This window comes from Fringilla coelebs, assembly GCF_963513975.1.
Source record: "Fringilla coelebs genome assembly, chromosome: 1".
NCBI lineage: Eukaryota > Metazoa > Chordata > Aves > Passeriformes > Fringillidae > Fringilla > Fringilla coelebs.
The window spans coordinates 136,658,980-136,685,982 of NC_140028.1; the positions used below are offsets into that span (position 1 = coordinate 136,658,980).

The following is a 27,003-nucleotide window of genomic DNA, read 5'->3' on the forward strand; positions in this document are numbered from 1 at the left end:
ATTTGAGCAAAAAAATCACATTAACAGTCAAACTGGAGATGTTTCAAACACTGATTGATCGAGACCCAGCTAAGTTTATTCTACTCAAGATAGATTTTCATTAGATAGTCCAAGGAGAGTGTTTGTTTTGGCCTCTGTTTCTAGAAATAATATGAACCTGGCAAAAAATGTTGTTTCCATAAAGAAAAAGGCTGTTGAGCAGGCTAAATATCCCTGTCTTTCTTCTCATGTACTACATTAATTTCACTTACATCCTGTGTTTGTATTTTCAGGAGCTGCGTTAGAGTTTCAGGGCTGTGGTTAAATCACCTGTCTTGATCTCTGAGGTACTTACCTGGCCAGAGTTTGTGAGAGGGTCACAGTCCAGTGCAGGTATGTTCAGAGCACATCTGGGACTTAAAGAAGTGTTCTCTCTCCATTATTCACCCATAATGATTTGATTCCTAGACATTTAAGGTGCAGACTTCCAGGCATTCAGGCACAGTCACAGAGCTAATGGGACACAAATATTTTTTATAATCTGAGGCAACATTTAGCTCTTTTGACATTTTTAGGTCATTTTTAATGCCACTAGTAACATGGTTACAAATATCCAGTGGCAGACTTGAAAAACCTCAAGCTCAGGTCTTCCACATCCATGTTGAGGTCCTTCACTTTCATCTCCCTTGCTTTATTATCAGTTTATATGCTTTAAGGGAAAGAACAAGTTTCCTTTAGAAGGAAGGAATGTGAGACCCACAGTTACTAGAGGAAAAGGAGCTCATAAGTCAGATTAAACCTATAGAAATTTTCCTTTTTAGTTGAAGAGGATTTTTTTTTTCATTTCATATGATCCTTGCACAGGAAAAGTGGTATATAGAGTTGTCAAGCAAGCCTATCTTCACTTCATGAGACAAGAATATATTTGCAAAGTTATAAATGTTGAAGACTTTTTTCTGGAGTATGTTCACATAAATGGGATGTTTCTTTTGTATGCATGCATCATAAGGCATGGAAAAGGAAAACCTGAATACAGAAGAGAATTATGATTAAAGATGCTGCATTGATCTCTGAAAGTCTTATAACTTTTACAACAATTTACCACCCAGGCAAAGTTTGCTTTACAGTCTTCAAAAGAAACAAATCAAGTGCATACCATGTATGTGACAATACTGACTGCTTAAAAAAAACCACTGGATGTCTGTTGCTGAATCTACTTGGAATGTACTTTTATATGTTCCAGGTTCACTTGCAATATATGTTTTTCAACTTTTTATCCAGCTGTAAACTCAAGCTCAAGTTGAGCCTAAGAAGATTTAAGAAAATACTTGCTTCCACCTGTTTTCCTTCTCGGCTGTAAATTGGGCATCATCTTTGACTCAGATTTTCCTAGGTCAGTTGTGTCTAGAGATTGCTGATTATTTTCTTGCAGCACCTCTAAAATAGGTGCTCTGTTTCCATATGTCAAAGCTTGAAGCAAAGCTTTCATTTCACATCCTTATCCATGGTTTCCTGATGGGGTCTTTCCCTTCTCATTTATTCTTTCTTGCTCTGAAAATTATTTTCTAGGCCTAATACTTTAATTGTATCATTTTGTCTCTGCATTCTTTAGCTGGCACTGGCTTCCCACTTCTATCAAATATGAAGTACTGGTCTTTTTCAAGTTCCTCCATGTACTCTCCACGTTCCACACTGCCTCTCTTTCATTATAGACTCATAAGCCCTCATCTCTTCTTTGCCCATTTATTAAAATTTAGGACAGCCATCACATATTATTTTTCACATCTGAAACTTCTAAAAAGTCTTTGCAAAAGGGTTTTTTTTTTAATCCAGGATAATGTGGTACACATACTTGCTATTCTACTACAGCTACCTGTACTTAGAAAAGTTTCTGGCAGCTGGGGATAATCTAAATGCTACTGCAAAGGATTTTCATTTGAAAATGGGCAAAAATACTACTGAAGAGTGAAATGTGAAGAGTACACAATCTGAATTATGTTCAGACATAATAGGAGAGATGAAGACCAATGTTGTGACTGTGGCAAAAAGGGAGCAGAATCAGGAACTACAACATAATTAAGAAGCATAGTGCATAAACACCAAACATGGTGGAGTGATCATGAGTACATACCAAGCACTTCCTCAGCTGCTTTGCTGGAGTACAGCCATAAACTACCCCTTGTCTAATAAGTCCTGGACAAAACTGTTTAAGAGCTTGAAGTTATTTGTTAAGCCTGTTTGAGAAAGTAATCTCTTTACTTTCAGAGAAACCTTATCAGCCAAAGATCTTTCATGCTTATTGTATTTTTAGAGCAGAAGAAACAATTTTTTCAAGCTCAAGATATATTATTTGACATACTTTCTTCAAAAATTTTACCCCAAAGCCACATCTTGCCTTAATGTGTCCTGCAACAAGCTCTTCACATTGCCACCATGGACATAGCTAGCACACAGGAGCCCTGATCCTCAGGAACATGGAAGACCAGTAAAGCATGTGATTCTGGCTGGAATACCTAAGCTGTTGAATGATTTCAACTTCTGTTGCTGGCTCAAAGCTCGTTTCCTTATTCTCCCAGAAAGCTCTGTTCTGGTCAGCAGATGGCTGTATCATTGTGCAACAGTGCTATTTTTTGTTGACAAATGGGCACTCAAGCTATCATATGAGGGAAATATGACAGCATTTAATATATTAGTTATAACTGTAGTCTAAAAATAATACAACTCTATATTGCAATAGTGCAGTGTAGAAACATAAGTTGTTCAGTTAGAGAGGGAGAGGAAGTGAGAATTCACTGCCTTCTCCTAACATTAAAAAAAGGAAAAGCTACCAGAGAAAGCACAATGCTATTGTCAAGTTCCTCTTTTAGACATTATTGATTCTATTAAACCCAAAGGGAGCTCATATTCAACTTGTATTCTATGGAAAAACTATATTGCCAGCTTCATCTGGAAAACACAGATTACTAGTTCTACCCCAGTAAACCTTTCATTGTCTTATGCTGTTGTGGATCAAGTGAGATGCTTCTTGAGTAAAAGTGATACAATTGGCCACAGCTGGGTTATTGTAATTTCTTTACACCATTGAAGAAGAGTCTCACCTTGACTCTTACTTGACTCATAGACACTTGGTTTCAGACCAGCACCAACTATAGGCCATGGAAAACTGAAGAAAAAGAGAAGATAGAAAGCTCAAGGTCTCTAAATTCTTAATAGTAATATTCAGAGTACAGCTGTACATTACCTAAACAAAGTAAATACTACCTTTCAGAAAATCTATAATTTTCTGGAGGCAATATTTTATGAACAATATGGAAATAAACAAGTTCCCTTGCTATCTTATTTATCAGCAGCCATGTAAAGCTGAGACCACTGCTGCAGTGTGTTAAGCTCTAGCACGTAGCTTTTCTCTCAGGATTCATCATACAAGGTACGGTGGTAGGGTGGAAACTAAAGAATATTTATTTGTTTAAATATTGTCTTGTATCTCACACAAATCTAACATAATCTGAGCTGGCCAAGACAGGTCAAAGCTGTCAGGGTATGACAAAACTCTTAGCCTTAAATTTTTGCATTACATGTACTTTTTCTGTAGACTCAGCTTGCACTTTTATGACACCACTTGGTCTGGCTCACAGGGACCTACCAGGAAGGATTGAATGTAGCCAAATTCCAGCTGTGAATTTCATATGCACCTCCCTTTCAGGTGGGGCTAGAAGATGAAACTCTTAAAAATAGTTTCCCACAGTTTCTTCCATATTTACTACATGGTCTGAAAGCAAGTTCTGCTTTCTAGTTTCCTCCCTTATGAACAGTAAGTGCCACATGCTTGAAATGTTTTTTGCAGGAGCTATCGGGAACTTCATGGGTAAAACATAGTTCTGATGACTATTTCTGAAGGTTTCCATTTGTTTCTTGCAGACAGTGTTTACACAGGTAGGAAACAAGTGATTATGCAAAAGCTCTACTTTGCACTTCTGCACACCAGAAAAAACCATACAGGTAGTTTATAGTGCAGCTTTCCTCACGCTGTCCCTCACCCTACATGCATGTTACATCCGGACAAATGTTACACGCTACACACATGCTCTAAGTGACAGAAACACAGCAAAAAACTTTTCAGCCTAATACTGACATGCAGCTACAGAAAATCAAATGTGCAAAAAGATGTAACCTGGCATTTGTACTTAAAAAATACCTGCTGAGAGGAAAAGAATATATACTCAGATTTTGGAGATACTTTCTGACAGCAAGAAAATGCTGACAATTATCTCCTCAAAGAGTACTGTAATCACTCTGAAAATAATGGATGGCTGGGAAGTGGGCAGGGAGTGGAACAAATCTATGTTGAACCCTGAACAACAGAAAAAAAATCTCAAAATAAAGCTATAAAGTTGTCTACAACTACTATTGTGTTGTCAAAAGAAGATTATTAAGTGTTCCAAAGGCTTTCCCTGGGCCTCCAGGAAATGGGGAAATATACAATATTCATGTGAATGTAATGAAACAGTCAACGTGTAACAGGTAATGGACAACACTTAAACTTTATTTTTAAAAGGTGAAAGTTTAAACTGGTGTGACCAGAGGACCAATTTCCATGCTTGCTCTCACACGATCTAACACATCCACCTTTGAATTGATGAAACTTCAAAAGAATATTCTACTTGTATTAAGCATGCTTACAACATTTTAACAATCAGGAAAGAAAAGTGCATAGGGAAATAAATCCCAGAGGAAAGAAGTGAGTAAGGAATGGGTTGAATAGCTTTAAATTAATAAAATATAGAATTAATTTATTTTTATTAATAAAGTAAGATAATTCTCTCTTCCTTTGTCTTCAAGTACCTTATATTTACTTCAGTAAGAAGCTTCAAAACCCTACTCATTTCACACTTAGTTTGTCATACATGTGAAATCTAACATACGGCATTCGTAAAATCAAAAGCTCAGTCTAAAATGATACTTCTCATTAAGCTAACTTTTGCACACATTGCTCTGAGCAATATCAAAAAGCCTATTTTGTACAGCTAAAGAAATTATATCAATAATAAATGCTGACATTTTCAAATGAAGACCCTCAGGTTACAATTTTCTAGTTAATAACAAGTCTTGGAACAAGTTAGATGAGATTTTAATATTCCATGCTATGGCATATACAGGTTTCCTTTTAAGGGTGCAGCTGATTTCATTTATCATAAGATTAATAAAGGTAATAAATGAGATGTATTGGTCAGGCTTTTCCTGCCTCAGTTGCAATTTATGTTGGATGCTCTGCTCTCACAAGTGAAGAAGGGGGCTGACTTGAACAGATGTCTACAAGGAACAGGAAGGGATATATATAGATATCTGCTACGAACAGTTAGAAGAAATACGGATGTACACAATGATTTTTGTATGTGAGAGCAGGAAAACTTAGACTCTGATCTAAAACTCATTGAGTCCAGCAAAACAGTCTCCCTCAGGCATCTCTGACTTATTAATCAAGACCTTTGAGAAATTTTAACAGCATAAATCCTGGATATCTAAATAGTTTCCTAAACATATTCTACATGCAAAAATGGAAGCCATTGACTAAGTCAAGGCCCTATCATACACAGAAGAAAAAGAAAAATGGAAATACATCTTAAAATTATGATGGTGGATAGAATTCTAGTAACTAAGCTTTGATCATAGACTTTTCAGAAGTATTTCTAATTTTCTGCAGTTAAAAGTGTGAGTTTGCCAGCTTCACTGCTAACATTTTCAGATTAAAACGTCTTCTTCAGCTTTTCATCCAGATTAAGATACTGGTCGGTTTTGCTTTTGGTTTTCCACTGTAAGAACCAATGCTTTCCTCTTAAGAGTAATGGAGAAATAATTCTATTTTAAGTTCTGATTTGCTGAAAGATGCCTTCAAAAGGATGGAAGAGAAGATGGGCAGAAGGGTGAGGGTGCTCTTTAGCACAGAGTTTCAGCTTCTTAATTTGCTATAATTTTAAAGAACTTTATATGATACTCTTGTTAACTAGCTTCTGTATACAATGCAGTTGTACTTCAATTTGATTTACTGTGACTCTTTAAATGTTGCTTTTGGTAATTTCTTTGATATAAACTCTTAAATGAGAGCTTTCCATCTTTCTAGTAAAGAAGTTTTAGGGTTTACAGGTCTTCTGTTGTATTGCACAATCACAAATTAAACACCCACCCTTAAATATAATTAATACATGTTGGAAGAATATAAAACCTGTCATTGCTACTTCCTTATACATATACTTTTTACTTTTGGCCTTATTGCCAAACATTCTTCCAGAATGCTCTGACTTAACAGTCTGCTGTGGTGATGTGAGTCACTTCTCACTAATTGCAATCTCCTAAGGCTTTCTGGAAAAATGGTGTTGTGATGAAAGAACTTATCTGAGGATCTGTAGGAACATCCAGTCATTGTAAAAGATTTTCAGTATCTGCATGGTACTACTTGAAAAGAGGATACTCCAGCCTTTAGATATCACTTGCCTTAAACACATATTTTTAACCCTGCCTTGTAGCTTGTATCTATGCCTTTGCACTCTATGATCAAAACTTCCATTCCTTCAAAAGTTATTTTGTTTGAATAACCACAACACAAACAACCTTTTAAATTCACTGTGTTTTGCTATGACAAAAGTTCTAATTAATTGCACCGATTTATTTTTCTCTTTTTTAATCTTGGCCAGGGGCACAATGGCTTGGCTGTATTCAACATATCTGCACCCTCTCCATTCATAACACTGAGGCCTGATCCTGGATTACTCTGGGCAGGTTAGATCTTAGCATACTATCTCATTGACCCTGCAGAGAAAATTAAGGTCAGTCTCTACAAAGTCAGATGATTATTATCAGTGTATAAAATGATCTCAACCAAAATTAAGGGAACACATTTATGGTAAAATGTTTTGGTTTTTTTCCCAAGGGATTGTTGGTTTCCTGACACTAGGAATATATCTCTTTGTTCTCTTTCAAAAACAGATGTTCGGCTTTAATTCTAAATTATCTGCTGCTTTATAGAAACATTATTAGGACATGCAGTCCAAAAGAACTGGAGAGGTCAAGAAAGCTCTCTTCTTTCTTCCTCAGCAGTGGGTGTATAAAGACAGCATATCTGGTGACTTACTCACCCAAGATATGCAAAGGAAAAGAGCCATTTCTAACTGCACTAGAGTCATGCAGTGCTGAAAAACGCCCAACTGTAACCTGGGTGGAGTGCACATCTCCTCTTCCCATTAGAAAATTTAAAGCTTCTGGAGGAGAGCAGGCAGAATGTAGGGCTGGAATTCAGGGGAACAATTCTGCTGCACATTCATTTCATCTGGCAGAAAACAAATTAGGAAGTTTTACTTATTTCCACCCCCTCCTCCCTCAAACTTTGTTTCTCTTTAACATTAGAACACACACTGTTAATCAAGTCTCTATCTGTGGTAGCATTTCCCCCACCCTATGAATATGTGATGGCCTCCACCCATCCCACTGGGGCACAATCATCATGCTCCTGAACACAGACCAAAAACTTCATAGATAGCACTTAAGATTTTCTGGGATTTCTGTTCTTTTCCTTTGCTTTCTAGAGGTATGCTGTTCTTATCTCCACTGTTGTTCTTATAGGCAATGCCAGGTGAGCTTTGGAGAGCTGCAAAATATATGCAAATATATTGCAAATATATGCAAATACTGCCATTCAACTCTCTCAGCTTTTTTCAGGATACTTGGAGAGGACAGGAACAAATCTAGAGACAGAGCAAACAAAGGCTACTTTGTACAAGCAGAATAGATGTTTTCTATATTATCTTGACAAATATTTTGGTTATGTATTTAACAACAGCTAAATAAGTGTGAAACCACCAGTGTGTTCAGGGTGTGAACATGTTATTGGTAGATCATATACAGAAATAAAAATATACTTTCTGACAACAAAATGCACCATGCGATATTACTCCTTTATACATGCAGAGTGTTCAGTGCTAAGTGCTGATTTTAAAATTGACTTTGGAGTAAATGAAAAAAAAAAATTCCAATGATTCTTTTGAAATTACATTTTGCCTTGGCACTATAATGATACCAAAAATCAAAATGAGCAACTGCAAATAAAGTCAGCAAAGACAATATGCAGTATCCATGGAATCTCAGACTCCCCGGTTCCTCAACTAATAACTATGTCCATGATTTTAAGTTTAATCATGGACATGTAAAATCATGGACGTAGTTTAATAACTATGTCCATGATTTTACAAATGCTGTTAGCCAAATTTAGATGTATTTTCATGTGCCTGGCCAAAAATGAAGCTCTGACCTCACTAGAGGCTGGTAAATTTTAGCCATCTTGTCAGTGTAATAATTTGGGTTTTTAAATAACATGAGCAGAACAATGCACTATTTCCTAAATGCATTCTTCAATATGGCTGAGCTGTCTCAGCTGGAATTTTTCAAAGCAGCTACCCCTTAAATCATTGAAACATATTTGCTGTGCAAAACATGGTGGTAGTTTAAAATGCTACCATCCTTCTGCTATAATTATTTCACCTCCAGCAGTGTTGGAGGAATGAAACATGGGGTTTCTTGGCTGCTTTGGAGCAAAATCTGGAATTTTAATACAACTTGCCAATTAGCACAAGAGTAAGCTGAACTACCTGGTGACTTCTCTAAGCTGAAGTAACACAAGGAGGCGATGGTGACATCTTCACCTTTTTTCACTACACTTTTCTGTCAGTGCTTTAAATATAGAAGAAAAAAAAAACTGCTAAAAGCATTGTTTTGGCAAAATTGTAGGTACCAAAACCAGAATTTTGAATCAAGAGAGTGTTCTATTTTCACATGGCTTACAGTATGCAAAATCTAAATTTTCTGACATTTGCCTTTTTAACTTCAGATGGAAACGTCTCGATTTTTTTTTCCCTCCCCAACTTTTTATGGAATATAACGTGTTATAAAATCATTCCTGCTCCGTCAATAAAATCTAAGTACCCTTCAAGGAAGCCTTTTCCAAAGGTACGAAGGGACAAAAAAATGCCATGAAAGCAGTTCGCTGCCTTGCACGTTAGAGAAGATGTAGGCTTACTAAAGGGAGCGGGAAAAGAAACACAATTCTGTTTGAAAACCTGAGCGCGCCTGACAGCGCTGTCCAGCCGAGAGCGGCCGCGGGAGGGGAGCGCAGGGGCCGGGCCGGGCCGGGCCGGGCCGGGTCGCTCAGTCCGGCCGGGGTTCGCCCGGGGACCTCGGCCGGGCCCGGGGGCGATGGGCGGCGCTGCGGGCACGACGGGCCGGCCCCACCTCCCTCCGGCAGCGCCGGGTTACGCCGAGCCGAGCCGAGCCGAGCTGAGCTAAACTGAGCCGAGCTAAACTGAGCCGAGCCGAGCTGAGCCTGGTCCCGCAGAGCCGCCCCGCGCCTCCTCGCAGCCTCCGGAGCCGCCGCCCGCCCATCCGCCAAGGTAAAGCGGGCAGGGAGGGAGTTCCGGACCCCCGGGGGCTCCCGGCACCCGAGGGCTCCCGGCGGGGTGGGAGGTGCGGCAAGCCCCGCTCCGGGCAGCGCGGGGGGAGCCGCAGAGGGGACAGCCCTCCCGGCCGCACGCCTGGCCTCGGCGGGCTCTGCGGGACCGTGCGGTTTGGCGCTGCGGTGCCGGGTCCCGGTGCCGGTTGTTCCCCTCGGCGGGGTTAAGCTGGGTCAGACCTTCCCTGTGCCCGCTCCCTGGGGGAAGTGAGCAGGGGTCGATCATTGCAAGGCAGGGGTGCCCAAGCTTCCCTGGGGCCGGTGGGGATCCCGAGGGACGCGCAGTGCCCCGTTTCAGGGTCAGCGTTAGGAAGGGGAAGGCAGGCGGGAGAGAACTGCGGACCAAGCGGACGGAGAATACACCAAGGGGATGCGCGAATGAGTCTTAAACTAAGCGCGTAGAAGGTGGTGCCAAACAGCCAGTACAGACTTCTAAGGAACACAATTTACATCTCTCTGTCGATGGTCTTTGGCCACGTGCTGTAGGGAAAAACTATTTAAGTGTCGCCTGATTCAGAGGCGTCCCGCAGGATACCCTCAGCTGAATACCACGGAGAAGTAACTGAAGTGCAATCTCCACAAGCTTGGGGTGGTTTTTCAATCCCTCGTGCACCAAAAGAGAGGTTATTAAATCCATTCATTATCACACTGGGAAGAGGTATCCGGTGGTGTCTTTTAGGCAGCATATGATCCAGCTGTCTAACTGGTCTTAACTGTCATTAAAAATTTGTTGCAGGAATACAGCCTACGAACAAAATAAGCAGAGTTCCACCAAACTAGCAGCTTAACTTTTTTACTTTTAAACTTCTCACTTTCTGCCCGAGATGACTCTGATTCTGTGAATAATTTGGCTCCGGTTTGTCTCTCCCTCTCAGAACTCCAGTTTGCAGAACTTTGGCAGTCATTTTTCCTCTTTGGTTCTAGTTCCTCTTTATGAATTACATGGCATGTGTGTTTTCTCATCTCTTCCAAACTTGCTTCCATCTTATTTCACACATGAAATTTGTTGGTTTTACCATTAATCAATTTCCCTGCTGCTGCACAGCAGTGCAGTAAATGCAGTTGGGCTGGATGTAGTCCATCTGCGTCATTAGAGACAAATAGGTGAGCCCCAGTGCTCCAGGGAGCTGTACAATTGACCTGCTCTACCTGTGCAGTCTCCTAATCATTTGTCTCCACTAAATCCGCAGGTTTTTTTCTGGTAACTTTGTAACTTTTTAAAGAGTATGAATTTCAGTTAAAGCTTGATGTCTAAAACAGAATGCTAAACTTTTTGCTGAACCTCTTTGATTCTGTTTTCCCCGGTAAGCTTTCTAAGGAGACTATTACATTTAATTGTCCTTAATGCTTTGTGCAAGCATTGCTTAAAAATTGAAATAATTTGGTTTGAAATATGGCATACAAATGTATTTGGGAGGTTGACTTAATGGAGTATTACAAATAACTGAGTAGTCCTTGTTTTATTCTCAGAAAATTCTGATCCATCTGAGAACACAACTGAAAAAACGTACTATCACTGAAAGGAACATTTAATAATTCCCTGTGTTTTCTCTTTCTTTTAAAAATACTTCCTGTGGGTATCACAGACTGTTCTGGTGTTTGGAGGCAAAAGAACTGATGGTTCAATGGAATTATTGAGTAAATTGTGTTTTAATTGTTCTTGCTGGAATTTGTGATTCTCAATGTGTAGTATCTTCAAGTAGGGTATGATGCTTTTGAAGTCTGGTTTATTTTGTCATCAAGTGTGTTTATTACAGCAAAGTTTGATTTTTTGCCAATCAAAAGTCACTATATTTGGGCAGTGGCTAGTAGATCACACGCCATAGTTCATGTACCTGTAAATCAGGTGTAACCTTGATGTCTTTGTTATTTGTAAAGAGACATCTGGTGGGGTAACAATTTGCACAAAAAAGGCAACAGTATGAGCAGATGGGCCTGTTGGATGTTGTAACAATTTACCTGAGCTCAGTACTGAGCCCCAAGATTTCTTACAGGTAAAAAGATTTTCCCAACCCATTAAAATTTTGCTTTTGCTGTGTTTCACCTTTCCTATTTGAAGAAATCTTTTAAAGCAGTAAAAAGAAGAAGAAGCAAAAAGCTTTCCTTCTCTTGCTCTGCCCTAAGTGATGAAGAGAGAGCTAGGACTTGGGCAACCTGTGGAGGGAGGGATCAGCTATTGCATCTCCGTGCAGCCATTCATCATGCTCTATAAAATTGTCTTCCTTTCCCTTCATTGTCTAAAACGAGCTTAGGACAACCACGTCAGATGCAGATATCATAGAAATGCTATCACATGTCTTTCCATGATTAGGAGTGTTCCATGGCTCTTGGAAAAACAGGCATTTGGGGCACTTCCAGCCTATTGGTCCCTAGCTACCCTAGATAATACCAGTAGAGCTACCAGTGTAGAAGATAGATGTTGTACTGTGAAAAAAACAGGGTGCTAGGTTCTTCTCAAGTTTCTGTAGGACACATGAGCAACTACAGCAGCATGTATGTTCCTCACACCCCTCAGTTTCAATTTATTGTATTGCTTTTGGATTTTGAATGAAAAGGAAGAACAGATGACTTTAATCTGACTAAAAATTTTACTGTGTGAATTCACAAACTAGTTTGGTAATGATAGTTCAAAAATTTTAGGTCTGTCATTAGTTTCAAAGACTTTCTTCCAGTAAAGTGACCTTTTAGGTTTGTGGCTAGCTAATTGCTCTCATATTTTTTTGCTGCCAGGAGCTACTCCAGCCTGCACACAGCTCTGTTTCTTCTTGTTGAACATTGATTCAGCATGATACGAATTTAGGCTCAAATAGATAAAGACTAAAGTCATTAGAAGTATTAGGAGTATTTTGGGGAGTAGATGCATTATGAATCCTAGAAGAAGGACGACCTTCAGTGTATATACAAAACAAATTTTTCTCTGCTGCTCCATTTAGAAATGCAAACAAAATCACATCTGATAGGAGTTTTGCACTGGATACATCCCAGTGCATTTGCATTTTTGCTCTCACTCTGTATTTGCTTGTCGTCTAAAGCAGCGGATGCACAAGTCTGCCGTGTGACATCAGTACTGAGGGATAAAACTCTCTGGGTCTGCTATCAGTGATGACCACACCCTGCATGGTTGGTGGCACTACCAACGGAAGGTCCTCATTTGTCCTCAGACAATCCAACTGATAAAGTAAATATTTTGGTGAAAATCTTGTCATTGTACCTTCACTTGTCAGGAAGAGTGAGGATGGAAGGGGAGCAAATCTGCCTTTAGCAGCATTGCTGGTCCATCAAACATAGAGAGAATCACTAGGAGCTCAAATCAATCATACAGGCATTCACTGGATGCTTTTGCTGATAAAAATGGCAAATTACCGTTATAGTCCCAGTTTTAGGCAAAATGATGTGTCTGCCTCAAAGGCAACTCACCAGGAGAGTTAAGAAGCTCAGCAGAATCATAATTTCAACTGTTGGCATAAAGTCCATGTTGGCAGCAATGAAAACATGCTCCTTGGTGGCCTTAGTTGATCCATTTTGGTACCCTCGGTGCATCTTCAAGTAACCTAGACTGCAGACACATGATTACTTTACTTCTGCATCAGAGCAAGATTTTGATGTATTTTTGAAGATTTTTCTAGTATTTTCTAACAGTACTGGGAGGCTCCATTCCCTCACTTGCTGTGGGGATTTCACTGAAGCACATAAATAAGAAGGATTATCAGCCCAAAAAATACTTTTGAAAGGGTGTATGTTTTTCTGTCCAATTGCAAATTAAAAAAAAAAAAAACAAAAAAACCAACAAGACAAAAACACTCACAAAAATAACCCCCTAGTCAAATATATATTACTGTTCTCTTTGTTTTTTGATGAAATAGTGTATTTGAAATATCTGCTGTAATGGGCCTTGGAGAACATAAGTACCTGAGGTAGCCTTGACCAAGCAAGAATGTGTGCCAAAACCATGAACACAGATTACATTCACATGCACTTGTACTTACAGCTTAGGTTTGTCCTTTAGTGACCATACCTCATGACTGAGGAGAAGGTGACAGACCTAATGTTTGAGAGAGCAAATACTAATGAGCCAGTGGCTTTGGATGCCAGTTCTAGGAAGGAGCCCATCGTAAACTTAAGTGCAGTTCTGTCCCATGGGGGCTATGTTCTTGCGTGAAATCCAGCAAAGCCTTTCTTACCTGTCATGAGACTGGTCTCTTTTGTCTCCCCTGTGTCATGATGGAGTTGCTGTGACCAGATCAGCGTTGTTCCACCCCTCCTCCACTTCAGAGGGAAAAAAGAGAGGGAGGCAGTGACATTTCCTTCTCATGGAAAACCTTAAAGAAATGTAAGAATGGAAATGTCACAAGATTCTTCTCCTTTTGGTGCATTTTCTTCTCAGTTCAGGGCTCTCTGGGTTAAGACAAAGCAACTACTGCCATACCAATACAACATTCTCTCTGTGGGGACTCCAGGCTTCCACTTTTCCTTACACATCTTCATCTGAAACCTTCATCTTAAAGCTGCATGTAATCACTGCGTTGTATAGACTGAACAAAGCAAATTTGCTAGGTGAAAAGTTAGCAGTGGGCCTTGGAATTGTACCTGACACTTCAGTCAGTAATAAAACTGGGATTTGTAAAAAAATCTTAATTTAATTTTTCTACTACTCACTCTGTTATTGAGCAAGGTACTTTGTTGAAATATCTATAAATCCATATTAAAGTATTACTTGCTTTATTTATTTTAATATATGAACTTTGTACAAAATAAGCAGATGGATTCAATAAATTTTTTACAAATTCATCCATTTGCTTCATCTTACTGTAAGAGCATATTATGTCTTTTCCTTTTTCAGTGTTCCTTTCCCATACCCTGTGTGCCATCTCTTAAGCATTTCTGGCAGTAGAACCAACATGTGATTACAAGAAAGAAAATGGTGATTTAGACCTTTGCCAATGATAGGTCATAGGAATAAGTTATTTGTATGGGGAGACAGTTGTGTCATGGACCTTTGTAGCATATCCTGTACTTAGCTAGGGGTTCACTGTGGGAGGAAGTGAGTGTTGGAAAAGCTGAGCCATTGGCTATCCAGCATAGCAGTTCCTGCACTCAAATTTGGCACTGTAACTTTTCTTTCCTTTTTTTCTCTTCCTAAGTTTATGCTATTATTTTCACTATTCCACACTTTCAACATCTCTTGATTCTACAGGGAATTGAGGAGGGAAAGGATTTTTCCCTCATTTTACCCCCCTGTATGCATTCCTCTCTGATCTGTGGGCTTCCTTGTCTACTGTTTTCTGCTGGTTAGACAATCTATTAATGTGGTATCAGCCTACTTCATGGATTGTGAAGCTAAACATCAAAATTGCATTATTGTGTTTTGCTGGCAATTGTTTAAAATAGAAGACAGGTCTCTTGTTGTCATCTAAGTTCTGGACAGCAGTGTTGGGTAACAGGAAAAAAAACAGGAAGGAGAGCATTGCACCAACATCAACAAGCTGCAGATTATGGGAAGGAATGTAGAAACTATAAATTTCTGTTACTCAGGGTTACATTACTCTTTTGCTATTCTGCCCTGCCATCGTGACAGGGAAGGAGGGAACCTAAAACTGAGGTTCTGATTCTGAGTTCTGATAACTTGTATGTCTGAAGCTGTCTATACCTGAGTAGAGCTGAGGTAGATATGTTATCAACTCAAAATGGATGGGTCTGGGTAGGCTGTTGGTTCATGAGCTCAGGGGACACACTTCCACCCAGCCTTCTGCCTTTTCCAGGAGAAGATATGTTGGCAGAATGGACAAATTGTTCCTGTGTATCATTAATCTGGCACAAAATAGGGAATTGTTTCTTTTACGAGTCTGGGTGAAAGCACAGGGCTGGAAATATGTCTTCTCCTACCATTTCATTCTGTGCAGCCTGTATGGATCATAAGGAGAAAGTCCCCAGACTGGACCATTCTGCAGTAAATCGTTCTGTGACAAAAGAAAAAGATGACTGAAACTGTAGCTGTATTTCTATAATGTTCTTAAACCCACAAGCCAGACTGAAGCACATTGACTGGTATGAGGATACTGTATAAAAATGAACAGAAGTGGCGCTGTTTTGATTTCCATGGAAACAATCCCCTCTGGGAGCTGACAGGAAGATACAAAGTGCAGTTCTGGTACAAAGAAATTGCTCCCAAGCTTTCTCCTCCTTGCACATGTGCTTTAAACTGGGTTGGTTTTTTCCCCCACATTTCATAAGATGCTTTTAACTCAGAGTTCCCCAGATGCTTGAGTATATTGGGATTACATTTTCTGGAGCCCAGCATCCAGGCTGTGAGTGTGCCTGAGAGCTGCTGGGGAGAGGGTCTTAGTGAGGAGTCTTGCACCCAGCCTGCATGCCATATCCCTCTATGCCCCTTTACCTCAGCCAGAGGTTAAATGTTCTTCCTGTCCTCTTGCAGAAGAGGAGCCCTTTGCTAACCCCCTCCTCTGGCCTTGAGTAACTTCTTCCTTACATACTGTGGGGAAGGTTTTAGGTAGTCCCTTGTTCCTTTCAGCTTCACTTAAGTGAGCCACAGTGACCATTCAGTAATCTTGCCATCAGCTGCCTCTCCCAGACCCACAGCTGCCTCTCCCAGACCCCACTCTTGACAAGGGTGTTAAAAAACAATATGTGTTTGGGGCAGTGCATGGAGGGGAGAGGGGAAGGCTGGGGATGGTGGGGATCAGTCACAGAGGTGATGGATGCTGAGGCAGCAGCATCTGGAGGATGGCCCCCACTCAGCATCCTGTGGTGCTTTACAAACATATTTAATGTCTGTCTGTCTCTCCCCATCCTCCTCACCCCCTCTGACACTCTCTCTGAAAATGGAGTACTCAAATATCACTGAAAAAGATGGCATAGAAATTCCTGTAGTGTTTAAATAATTATTATCATCTTGGCAAAGCAAGTGTCAAATACAACTGCTACCATCATTTAAGTGAAACAGTGTAGTTTTCAGGTCTGTGAAATCTGTGACTTTTAGACTAATAAAGACTTCTTCCAAAATCAGTCCTCACTGTAGGTTGTTCCTGTCTGTGTATTTCCAAAATGGCAAAAAAGTGATCAAGCTTTCAACAGTTTTAATTGTAAAAATGACATAGTTAAAATTTATGTGAAACATGAGTAGAATCTGTGAGTTTTGGGTGCTTTTATCTAACAATGTTTGTGTTTACCTCTGGGTGGGTGATGCTGCGTGGGTAAAAGTGGGAATTAGTAGAATATGAGCTCTAGTTGCCCACGTTAACATTAGAGTAGGACTCTCTTGATTGTATTTATCTGCCACTTTAATGTTAATCCAAAGCCACATGTCATTCATTCATTATCTAATAAGGATACTTTGCAGTTGTACAGTCTTCCTGAAGCTACTTGTGTGTTAGTGTGTCACTTTTATTCCCTCATGAATGGAGTTATAGCATGTCACACCATCCCTGAGATAAATATGCAGTGTAACTTCAGCTGCAGATAAGCCTACAGTTATTGGCACACCACATTTCCCAGAATAGTGAATATTTGTAAAAAACTGCTTTCAAAATTATCAGTGTGTGCAAGCTTTTTATTGGAAAATACTGTGCTTATCAATGCTAGGTAAGTACAGTGCAGGAAGCAGTCTAATTTCTTTTGATCCATGCTTTTCAAAATATGAGCTAGTTTTAAAGCAGAAGAGAGTTACAGAGCCATGTCATGTAGGTAAGAAAGAGGAAATTCAACATGCTAATTAGCTAATTTGATTGTGATTTTGAAACCTTGAGATCAGCTACCATTTCTGTTGTATCAGTCCAAAACTTCAATTTCCATTCTTAGTATCTACTAGAATTTGTAACTAATTGGATTATGTTCCTCTAGACTGAAGTCTGCAGAGGCAGATGTTCTCTTGTACTTTACTTCATAAAAGTGGGCCTAAATGTCTGTTAAGGATTTTTTACTAGAAGTGATGAGATAGCTGGTTAAGGAACTTCCATCCTGGCTCACTTAGGTATATGAGAGACATGTGTAGTATGAGATTTTCTTTGACATCTAGCTGTAAAATCACTGTGAGGAACCTAGTTAGATCTGTTTCAGACCTGCAGTCCATCTGGCCAGAAGGTGATTCCCATCAGGTATTTCAGAAAGAGGCAAGAATCTCATGCTGGAAGGTATGGTGTAACCTGTCTGTCATGAAAGCTTTACTCTGGTTCCAAATCAGTGGAGTCTTTATTTTAGGTCTTAAAACATGAGGTTCATCATCCTTGCATGAAGCTCCCTGCTATGCTAGCACTTCTACCTACAACTGCATGCAGAGAAAACCAGCTTCTCAGCTTGCTTACTCACCAGTTTTGATGATGAGTTTCACAGGTACGCCGTGCATGTTTCCTTGGAACAGTTATTTGGACTTTCATTTACTACCCCATTGAATTTGTGTTTAGATTAGGATGAAATGGTGCCTCAGCAACTTTCCCCTAGGTTTTGGTGCATTTTTTAAATTGCACTGGTTTCATACCTGTTTTCTGTGACAATCAGTTGTTCTCTTTCCATCTTTTCACTTTATGCTGGGACTCTATCACTTTCACCATGCTTCCCTAGTTTTCTTCCATCTTCTGTCTTTGCTGTGGGATGATCCACTTTGTATAGTCTGTAGTACACAAGGGTGAATCTCTGATTTGAGCAATTCACTCCTGAGGGAGTCTCTCTAAAATATTAAAGATTTTTTCATTCTACTCCAGAAAGCATTTAAGCATTAAGCAATAGCAGGAGGTTGCTCTGCTGTTAGTGGTCACCGGGGTAGTCAAAGCGTTCATTTTGGTAGTCCTGGTGCTCTGACATTTACACTGTAGTGCAGAGACTAGGACCTGAAGGTGTGCTTTTGATGTTTCTGTGTGACTTTTCAAGATATACTCAATGTATTTTTATCCTTGCTACTTACGTGTGTAGCAGTTTAAGAATAGCAACAATACTTTGAACACAATGAGTGTGTCTGTAACTGTGTGCCAAATCACTAAGTGGGCTGGTTCCTGATACTGTTCATAGCATGAATCAACTCAAGTCTTCATCTTCTGGCATCGTGGTGTTCTTCATTTTTTCTGTTGGTTAAACTGCTGAGATGATAATGTTTTGGTGTTTCCTGTCTGCTGCATTACAGCTTTCCTCAGTACAGAGGCCTTGTTACCGTGTGACTTAGCTGCTCTTCCTGAGTGATCTAACAGATACCAGCTTGAGTATTTTTCAGAACAACCATATACTAAAATACTAACAGTTCAAACTCTGCTTGGTATTGTACTATATCTGGGGTTTTTTAAAGTACACTGTATGGTCAATTTTCCAGATTTCATTTCATTTTTAAATAGGTTCTTTTTTTTTAAGCAGGGTGAATTTTGTACCACTGCTTCTACTCTTCCTATGGAGTGTTAAAGATTCTATCAAACAATTCAATTTCCTATCTAAATTGGGAAGGTAAAAAAAATTAATAGATCCAGTGGTTCTGCAGGACTTCTGTTAAGTAGTGGGGTGAATTAATGAGTCAATATTTACGTATTACCTAAACTAAAAGTGAGACTCATTGGTAGTTGGAATAAGAAGTTGAAGAGAAAATGTCCCAATCTCTTAGATATGAAAAAGGTAGGAGTATTAAATAAAATGAAATTTTAAAAAAAAGTTTTTTATAAGAGCTTAGTGAAGATTTGAGAATGTGAAAAGGGGGAAATAAAAATCGAGGAGTACTTTTAACTGTGCTACTGTCTAGAAGGCATCAGTTTGAAAATCACTTTAAAAATACGTTACATTTCACATATATGGCTTCCCACAATGCCCTTCTCAGCTTGGGTTTTTTTTGACAACCACAATTTCTAATTTTATTTAAATTCTGGGGTTTTTTCTCTTCCTTCTCTTTTCTCTGTCTTACCTACGTGACATGGCTCTGTAACTTTTTTTCTCTGTTTAAAATCTTATGCCTAGTCTGGGAAACTTCAAGTACTGTTCTATTTGGTTAGGGGTTTTTTCTGTTTGATTTATTGTAGTCAGTAGTGATTTTAAGAGTTCTTAGTATGAGTACAGAATAAAGAAAAACCTGATGGAAAAGTTACAGTAGAGTAGGACTGGGTATGAAGCTCAGTATTCTTCTGGGCTTTTTCCTAAATCTTTTCCTTTGTTTTGTTATTTCACCTTGAATTTCTGGTTTGAATAAGTTCAAGGCTCTTTGTAAAATTCTGAAAAATTTGCTGATACAAAATGCAGCAACATCCAACAGGATAATTTCCAAATCTGAAAGTTTTCTTATCTGTTTCTTTCTATTGTGGCAATCAAATAAAAGAAATGGATATAAGTGGAGAGAAGAAGAGTGTATGGACAGTCTTTTGCAATTCCATGTAATGGGTACTCATATCAGTGTCTTAAGGTGTTCTAGGTCTTGGCAAGATCTTTGGTGAATATGTAGAGTTCTTATATTAATTTAATAGACCATTCAGTGTGTTTTAACATAAAAAAAATTTCAGCATATTTGTTGATTATGATAACAATTTTGTCTTCCTAAACCAAATCAATAAAAATTCCAGAGAAAATAAAATACCAGTACAGGCAGTGGCTTGTTGACAACATGACTTTATCTTTTTTGTTTATGTTGTTAATTACTGAGGAGGGTCCTTAGGTTTGATTTTTACCTTTTTAGACAATTCTTACTACTCCTCATGATAAGAACTTGCAACTGGTTACAAGTCAAGTAATTTTTTGCCATTTTTATGTTTCTATTCTGTAAAAATTTAGTAAAGGAGGATTTCAGTTTGTCAAAAGAACTTGTATGAGAATCTTTTCCTGAAAGCTGATGTAGCTAGTGCTTTAAAAAATCTACCAAAAACATACAAATAACTAGAACTGATAAGATTTCCTTAGAGGATATTTTGATCTCCTAAATCAGAAAACAGGAAAACATAAAATTATTCAGCATTATTTAAACATTGATGAGATACTTGTCAGTATGAACTGCTGCTCCATTTTTTGTCACATAACAAATGTATCTTCGCTCTGCCTGATCAAATAAGTGCCATTTGATCTAGCCTTTTTTATGAAAATTGATTCTCCAAGTGCCAGGTGTGTAGGAAGCTACACAGCTGTTGATTCAAATAAATGAATTAAGATTCAGTAATCATATGCCACCAGCATACAGCTGAGTCTACAAAACCAGAATGTTGTGTGCAAGGCTATGTGTGAGGAGTGTGGTACAGAGTGAGTGAGTGAGCCATCCAGTGTGGATTTGGCAGCTGGAAAGGAAGCAGATAAGAGGACTTAAACTCTCCACACACTCAGTCCTGTGTGGTTTTTGTTCCTTGGGCAGAGCTTTGCAATCTCCATGGCTGGGCTACGGTTGCCCTCAGCTCTGTCAACCACATCCTATTAAAATGACTTTGAGAGTATTCAGTTCCCAAATCTTTGTCTTTGATTTCTGGGATATGAGAGAAATGTGAAAGTTGAAAGTTCAGTTCTTGGTTGCCATGCCTTGTTTAGTTACATCACAATTCTCAAAAAACAGATACTGATTAAAGGGTTTAGTGACCTTTATCATTTATCCACGGAACAGTTACATGACTCAAGATGCTCTATTAAAGGAAAAGCATAAAGACTGAAGAACAGGAAACTTGCTGGTTTTCTTTTCTTACCAGTCTTTACAGCTGCTAGAATTGTTCCTGTCCTCAGTTTCTTGCATCAGCCTGGTTCTCATCTCCTACGGTGCTGTGGTTGGTTGCCTTTGGCTGGCTAGCAGGTGCTTACCAAGGTGCTCTGTCACTTCCCCTCCTCAGCAGAACAGGGGAAGAAATTACAATGGAAAGCTCATGGATTGAGGTAAGAACAGGGAGATCACTTCCCAACTACCTTTGAGCAAAACAGGTTCAACATAGGGAAGTTAAATTAACATATTGCCAGTTAATGAGATGGTAGGATAATGCAAAATAAGAAGAAAATTAATAAGATCTTCACCCCACCCTTCCCTTCTCCCCAATTTCAGCTGCACTCCCAACTCTTCTACCTCTTCGCACTCAAGTGGCACAGGGGGATGTGGAGTGAGGTTTGCAGTCAGTTCATGATGCTTTACCTCTGCTGCTCCTTCCTCGTCACACTGCTCCAGCATGGGGACCCTCCCAAGGGAGAAAGTCCTTCAGGAACTCCTTCAGCCTGGGACCTTCCCCCAGGCTGCAGTTCTTCAACAGCACTTCCAGCCTGATCCCTTCCCACAAGGTAGAGTCCTAGAGGAGCAGCCTGCTCCAGTGTGGGTCCTTCATGGGGTCACAGGTCCTACCAGTGACCCAGACTGCAGACACATGATTACTTTACTTCTGCATCAGAGCAAGATTTTGATGTACTTTTGAAGATTTTTCTAGTATTTTCTAACAAAGGCCCCATTCGCTCCCTTGCTATGGGGATTTCACTGAAGCACATAAATAAGAAGGATTATCAGCCCAAAAAATATTTTTGAAAGGTTATATGTTTTTTTCTCTGATTGTAAATAAAAACAAACAAACAAACAAACAAAACAAGATGACACATGCTGTGGCAGGAGGATCTCCAGAGGCTGCAGTGTGGATATCTGCTCTGGTATGGTCCTTCATGGACTGCAGGAGAACAACCTGCTTCACCATGGCCTGCAGGGGAATCTCTGCTCCAGCATCTGGGACATCTCTCCTCCTTCAATACTGACCTTGGGGTCTGCAGGGTTATATAGTTTATATTTTCCCTCTGCTCTTCCACAGCTGCTGTGCAGCATTTTTTACCCTATCCTACGTGCCTTGTCACAGAGGTGCCACCAGCATTGCCAATGGTCTCAGCTTTGGCCAGCACCAAGTCTTGGAGCCACCATAAACTCCTGCCCCTCTCTGACGTGGGGAGAACTTCCATCTCACAGAAGTCACCACTGCAGCCATGCCCCCCCATGCCCCAAACCTTGTCACAAAATCCAGGACAGGAGCTCACAAACCCAGAGAACTGATAGGACTGCTTACATGTTTAGTTTGGCCTTAGTTTGAACCCTGGTTTTATGTGTTTGGTGCCACAGTTCTCAATTCCTTTGCAGGCTTGAGCCCTGCATAAAATGATGTTTCTAGTCCTTGTCTCTGGTAGCATTGCATGGCAGATACCCTTTTACACTGCTTCTTTCCCTGCAAAGGAACGGATTTATGAGGAGGAGGAGGATTATTACAGAAGCTGTGCCTTCCCCATAGCTGAGCACCACTGGTGTGGGATCCTGTCCTCACACTGCCCTCTTGCAACAAGCGCTGCCACCGATAGTCATGCAGCTTGTACCCATTTTCCTTGTCTCAGTGTGCTTCCTCACATCTCTTGAGGTTAGGTAAGACTGGAGTTCTCTCAGTGCAGTAATAATTGAAAGAAAAATGGAGAAATATTGAGCCAAAAAGTTGGTCACATAACCATAACCTGATAACACCAAATAAATTCCTGTAGTATTAGTTATCTAAGCCAAAGAAAAAAGGTTTTCAAGGTGAAACGTTCAGGAATTTCTCACCATCAAACTTTGTTTCCCTCTCTCTCTCACAGGCTGCATTTTTTTAATGTTTAAGATACAACCATGGTTTATTAGCAGGTGACTTTGTATGAAATGTAAATGATAAAAGGAGGTAGTTGGAATTTCTTATGAGCATAGATCTGAAGTGTGTGTTTTAGCATATACAGCATAAGGGTTCTGAACTGTTAGTAGATACTTCTAAGGTATAGATTCAGGGTTTTGCAAGTCATGAGCAATTGTTTTAAAGTTACTTGTGAACATAATATGAAAGAGCATTTTGTAGCTTCTGGTTTTGACCATTGCTGACTTGGAAATGAACTGCAATGAACTTCTTGTTTGTGGTTTGTTTTATTTTTTTCAGATGGAGCAAACCTGTGATGATATAGATGAAATGTTCAGCAATTTACTTGGGGAGATGGACATGCTGACTCAGGTAAATAATTATTTTTTTCCATCAAGATTAGAAAAGTGGCTATTATGTGTTAGAGAGAACAGGGAACTATTCTACATTTTTCATGCACTTCCACTCTGAATAAATACAGTTACATTACTGTGGTAAACCTTCATCTAAATTTCTCTGCTTGAAAGTTAAAACAAGTGGCCCAAAGAATAAGGTAATATCAGTACAGGGTAGGTTGTTAAAGAGACCTAACTGCTTGTGAAAGATATTTTCTGAAAAAAACCCCAGCCCAGCAATTTAAATTCCTCTGGACTTGATCCAAAGAAATTAAAGGATTCTGTGAAAACAGGAAGAGTTTGAGTCTGAATTTTCAGGTATGAATGCTTAGCATACATGGGGAAATGGGATGTAGCCTGAGTGTCAAATGTGAACTTTGGAAATGAAAGCAACATTTTGAATATATGTTTAAAGGATTCTTTAGATATGGCAAAATATTAAGCTTCAGTGAGGGTAGCATTCAAAAATTCATGGAGCTTTTGTTTCCAATACAGAATATACTCTTGAGAGTATAAAACAGCATGAGCCTTTTTCTAAAGCTCTAATCATGAAATACTTCCCACAAAAGCTGATGAAAGGAGAATTTTTATTTCTAGAAAAAAAATCTATAAAGGGAATTAATTTGTTGTATTTTAATAAGTGAATGATTGAAAACACTTAAGTCGTCATCTTGGATGTGTGAGTTTGGTTACAGCCTCTGTTTTGAGGGAGTCTTTCTTCTTGGTGAATGCCAGTGCTTGACAAAATAAATACCAATAATTCTGAGGCACAGAATAGAAATTGTGTTTAAACTGGGTGAAAGCCAAGATTTCACATGGTGTTGTTAGCTGTCAAATCACAATACCTTGTCCCTCGGTAGCCTTTCTGCTCTTTAGGGCTTTTTGTAAATGTGCATATTTATTATGTATTTATATATATATGGAGGGATTTATGGTAATCTCATTTCATTATTATGGCTTCAAAAGAACAAAAGACTGCTTGTGATAAATTTTACCTCCTCAGACTGGACACAGCAGTGTTACAAGAGCAGTGGTGCAAAGAGTGTAAGAGAACGAGTCTCTCGGCTCTATGCTCCCTGGTGCAGTACTGGGTGGGATGGGGTGCTCCTGAAATTGGGACAGGCTTCTCCTCCTCTCTAAAGTTCTGGCATCACATCTCACATCAGCCTGGTGTAGGAGAAGGAGGCAGGGGTGTCTGAAAGCCTGAAGACTTTCAGTTAACTGAACTGGATCTGTTAATTCCCTCCGACTCTTAACTTTCAAAGCAAGACTGTAGATAGTTTTTCACACTTTTTCACCATTCTATCAGTTCCTAAAGTAAGTGTAAATGATAGAAGCACACAGAGGTACCTCTACATGGTGTAACAGGGCTGAAAAATAAATGAAAATTCCGAATTGGCCTTTTCTGCTGCAAACCAGGAATCTCTGTTTACAGTTTACATTGCAATTGCATGGGGTTTTGTTTGTTGTATTTGGGGTTTGATTTTTTCAACCAATAGGAGAAAGCAACAGCTAGGTTTCATTTATATTAGTAAATAAAGCATTCTGGGAAGAAAGTTACACTGCTGCTCAAATGTGTACACAGTTAAACTCTTTCCACACCCCCCTTCAAAAAACCCAAGGAAGCTGAAAATCGGTCTTTGCCCACTGTCTCCATTAGAAACAGTCCAGTTCTCTGCTGTTCCCCACACCACACCTAGGCATTGCCTGACAGGAGTTGCTGCCATCAGCACTGGACTGAGAAGCAAATCCCCTGCCATGACTGTGAGACAGTGCTTGAACCCTTGTCCTGGCCCTAGTTAGTCTACTAGTCCAACATAATCTCAGAGACCAGTGTGTGTCAATCTGTTCTTGAAGAAGAATTTATTTCATTGGATAAATTCAGGTAATTGGTTTTCAAATGTTAATGTGGGTAATAGTAATTAGCATTACAATATCATCAGATACCTGTTTTTCTTCTACCTTAACAGAGTTTAGGAGTGGAGACTGTACCACCTCCATGCCCCAAAGTGTCCAACAATGAATGTAGCTTTACAGTTGGTTTTAAAGATTTAAATGGTAAGTAGCTGAATGGACTCTTTCATGCCTTTTATACTTGCTTAAAATACCTCACAGCAACAAATGAGAAGAAAACCTTTACGTACCCTTGATCAAAAACCCCAAACCAAACAAAAGAACCCCGTTTGCTGGAGGGGGAGGTATATTTTTGTGTCTCAATTTAGGAAACTTCAAAGGGAACAATTTTTGGGGGCATTTAAATAGAAGTTCAAATAGAAGTCAGACTTTTAAAAATGTCTGAGTGCAGAGGAAAACAAACTTGAGAAGTCTCCCAAATAATTTTCTGAAATGTAACCCTTTTAATGTATGGATTTAACTTGGTGAAAGACAAAGTTCCTCAGTGTGATGTCAGAGCTGCATAAGCATTTCTGTCCAGTGGAAGTATCAGCTTCAGCTGCTTCCACTTTTCAGTGCTTATTCTCATTTTAGTTTGGACTGTCACTTTGCATGTACAGTTGCTTGAGGCTGTATGGCGAACCAAATGAGGGGATTTGTCTAAGTTTGAAGTAAAAACCCTTCCTTTGATTTTGTTTGTGATTGTGTTTTGGGTTTTTTTGGGGAGTTTTTTTGGGGTTTTTGACTAAGGTCTGGTTGTTTGCATTAACCTGAGTTGGTTTTGTCCCAGGATCAGTTCCTTGTTTGGCTTCCTAAAGACTCTATCAGCAAAGTGGGTAGAACTATGTTAATAGGGAGGATCATAAGTCAACTTTCCCACCATAAAGAAAAACTTATTAAATACTATACTGACATAACAGGGGGAGCAGAGTAAACTGAGATGGCCTAGTGACATGTTCACACCTAATCTCATGAATTACTATTGACTCTGTTCAATCTTAAAGAACCCTTCTCTTCCTGAAAGCTAAAGCATTCTACCGGGTTTTACTCCACAGTATACCTTTACACCATGGCTAGTTCAAACAACCACAAATTCCATGTGATAGGATGTATAGGGTTTTATTTTCTACTCTATCAGAGTAGAAATCAGAAAGAAAAAGTTAAAATGTTTCTATCTGGTTTATAAGTCACTTTCTTTTAGAAGAGACTCTTTTGTTTGTTCCTTGCTTAAAGGAGCCTCAAAAGCATGTGTGATGTACCACCCATGTGGTATGCACAGATCACACAATTACTGCTGTGCTACAGATGATACCATGCAGTTTCTTGTCTCTTAATATTCTTTGATTCTGCTTCATTTTAATTTTAGAGTTGTAGAATAGCAATAGTACATGGAGATATTCTTGATCTAGGCCTCAGTTACATGGTTTGTTGTGTGCTAAGCATTTATGTATGTGCTTACAGCCTAATGGGAGCTCATGGAATTTCTTGCATTCATATCACTAAGCATGTACCCAGTGACCTTTCTGGATCAGGGCCATGTTTGTAGCATCCTAAGGGCCTGAGACTGTGCCACTGGAACTGAAGCTTCCTGTCCTGTTTAGTTTGTATTCCTAGAGTTCCTTGTACTCTGAACTTCAGTGTGGCCAGATTAATGGCTGTTTTGAAAGCACATTTGTTTCTTGAACCC

General features: G+C 39.4%; 1 protein-coding gene across 1 annotated transcript in view; it reads left to right on the top strand.

Annotated features, from left to right (window-relative positions):
- Positions 1–9,267: 9,267 nt before the first annotated feature.
- APBB1IP (amyloid beta precursor protein binding family B member 1 interacting protein) overlaps positions 9,268–27,003 on the top strand; it is a gene marked incomplete at its 3' end in the record, with an annotated part of 60,730 nt that continues 42,994 nt past the window's right edge. The window contains exons 1-3 of the mRNA XM_084227168.1: positions 9,268–9,413; positions 23,329–23,400; positions 25,394–25,481. Of these exons, the coding sequence (XP_084083294.1) occupies positions 23,329–23,400; positions 25,394–25,481 (160 nt within the window). The 5' untranslated portion in view covers positions 9,268–9,413. The remainder of the gene's footprint in view (positions 9,414–23,328; positions 23,401–25,393; positions 25,482–27,003) is intronic.